A 2,777-nucleotide genomic window follows, 5' to 3' on the forward strand; every position below is an offset into this window, starting at 1 on the left:
TCTCCGCCGAGTCTGCCGTCGTTTACGGGCATTGCGCTTTACGCCGTTATGGATGCAGGCACGGGCTTAATCGAATAAGTTGAGGTTTTTGCCGTGCCGGGGGCTCTCTGAGAAACGATGCAGGGAGAATGACATCGCGAGTGTTCGAGGCAGCTATAAAGAGATCAAGCTCCTGGAAGCTGAGTGAATTACTCCGACGTCTTGGAGAAACGTTCGCGAAGAAAGGTGGATTGCCCCTTTATATTTGTGCTCGGTCCTCGAATATTACGGGACAAATTATCATTTCGTCGCAGCAAAGGGGGCATCTTTATCCGAGAGCCGAGTAGGGAAGAACGAACAAATCCGTGAAAAGATTCTCGTCTGCTTTTATTATCGTCCGATTCGTCGCGGCGAGTTATATTTTCCCGAGCAGGAAATCGAACTAATTACTTAATACTGTACGTGCATCTGTGATTCGTCTATTTCGCGCGCTCCCGTTTTTTTAAACGAGAGGCGAGAATCGCGCGTAATCCCTCCTTTCATCCGTGTGTTCCCTCGTGCGGCTTAAGGGGATGGCCGGCGAGCGAGCGTGTCGACGCCGCCAAGACAACCACTTCCGGTATTTAGGTGAGCGACGGGCGGACGTGGAGCGCGAGGAAAACAAGGAGCTACCATTAAACGCGATGGCGCACGATGACGCTTAAATCGCTATCAACGTTTCTTCAGTCCCGCTGTTGTGCCACCGCTCGTTTCTAATGGCCGGCGATGCCAAAAGGGGCGTATTTCCCGTATTCCGTATTCGAGAGGAAAAGAGCGAACTTCCCGTTTTGTCTACTAACGTCCCCGCGACACGAAGGCACCGCCCGATAATAAAAAACAATATTAGTTGCATGGCATAAAGGTTCTGCCGCTTGATGGCAGTCATTATCGCGCAAATGTAGCGCGGCAATTTCCCGGACGCAATCTACGATAGAATGATTGGTCGTTCTGCGCCGTTTAACCGTTGATATCAGCCTGCAATCGCTATCCCGAGAAACGGTCCGAAGTATAATTTCGAGCCTTCTTACGTGGCGTTTCTACGTAAATTGAGGCGCACTGTTGCGTGCACACTGCAGCGTTCTACCTTAAACAAGTTCCACGTCTGGGAACGTCTGGGACACAATGAACTTGAAACTGCAAATGAATGTCTCGGCATGTAATATAACAATAACATTAATAAAACATATAATTTAATATAATAAAAATTATATGCCGTGTATGAAATTATACAGGGTGGGGCAATAACTATTACCACCTTAAATATCTTCTAATTTATAAGGTCCAGAGGAAAATTTATGTAATCAAAATTATACGGTACGAAGGGGGCTAACATATGGCGATAATAATTTTTGTCCTGGTGGAGGCGCTTCGAAGATATCAAGGTCACCTTCATTTTTTTTAATGGGTTCGGTATGTTTTTTTCCATAATTTCATAGAGGAGCTTAAAACAAGTACAGAACTCATAACACAAAATTATTGAACAAGAATAAATGTAAATGAAAACGATAAAAAATACATTTTTTTAAATGAAACTATGTTATTTTATTACGTGACGTTTTATCTCTTATTTTATTATTAATGTTTATAAAAGGTGTTCGAAGTGATGGCCATTACTATCAATACAACACTGGATTCTTCTGATCACTGATTGGCTTGCTCTTCTAATAACGTCGGGAGCTATTGACGTACAGGCTTCAATGATCCGTTGTCGCATGATTTGAGGTGTAGACCATGTCTTTTAGGATTCCCCATAAAAAGAAATCCAGTGGTGTCAAGTCTGGTGAACGAGCTGGCCACCCTACAGGACCTCCACGTCCAATCCAGCGATTTGCAAATTTTTCATTAAGTTTATTTCTCGCAACTAATGAAAAATGAGCAGGGCATTCATCATGCTGGTACCACATTGTTCGTCGTGTGATTAAAGGCAGGTCTTCTAATAAATGAACCAAGTTATGCTCTAGGAAATTGGCGTAGCTGTTGCCATTTAGATGTCCGTCGATAAAATAAGGACCAATAATTTTGTTATCTATGATACCACACCATACATTCAAAGACCATTGTCTCTGGTGTTCAATCTGCCGCAGCCAATGAGGATTTTCCACTGCCCAGAAACGCATATTATGTAAATTAACGTTCCCGTGATTAGTAAATGTTGCCTCATCAATAAATAACACTGCATCAAAAGATGAGTCATTGATTCGAATCTGTTGTTGAGCCCATTGGCAAAATTCAACACGATTTACAAAGTCCATTACATGTAATGCTTGGTGAAAGCTGAGGTGATATGGATGGAATTTGTTAATGATGCAAGATGCGGAGTACGCTCCTCCGATTAATACCAGATTCTCGTTCAATTTGTCGCGAACTAATGTGCGGATTTTGAGCCACCATTGTGAGAACTCTAATTTCATTCCCTTCATTAGTTTTTCGCTTTTCACGCTCACTTTTACGTGTATTTAAGCTACCGGTTTGTCTAAGTTTATCACACACATATTTAAATGTTCGACGCGAAGGCTGAGTGCGATTAGGATATCGTTCAGCGTATAAATTTTGCGCTCTCACTGAATTTTTTTGACATTCTCCATAAATGAGATCATTCTCCATCATGTCGACTTGTTCTTCAAATGAATACATCTTGCACGATTGACTTATTTATCGATACTACTTTTTATGTTTATCTTATCCTGTGAACTTATTAAGATGGCCTTCAAAGGGTCTTTGTTTTCATTGAAATAAGTTTACGTCACTATTTATTTTCA

At 41.8% G+C, this 2,777-nt stretch overlaps 1 protein-coding gene across 1 annotated transcript; it reads right to left on the reverse strand.

Moving 5' to 3' along the window:
* Positions 1-1,712: 1,712 nt before the first annotated feature.
* On the reverse strand, positions 1,713-2,429 carry LOC113562655. Its single transcript, XM_026972640.1, has one exon. The coding sequence runs from the start codon at positions 2,427-2,429 to the stop codon at positions 1,713-1,715; it is 717 nt and encodes a 238-aa protein (XP_026828441.1).
* Between the last annotated feature and the right edge of the window lie 348 nt (positions 2,430-2,777).

The sequence above is a fragment of the Ooceraea biroi genome, chromosome 9, assembly GCF_003672135.1.
Source record: "Ooceraea biroi isolate clonal line C1 chromosome 9, Obir_v5.4, whole genome shotgun sequence".
Lineage (NCBI taxonomy): Eukaryota > Metazoa > Arthropoda > Insecta > Hymenoptera > Formicidae > Ooceraea > Ooceraea biroi.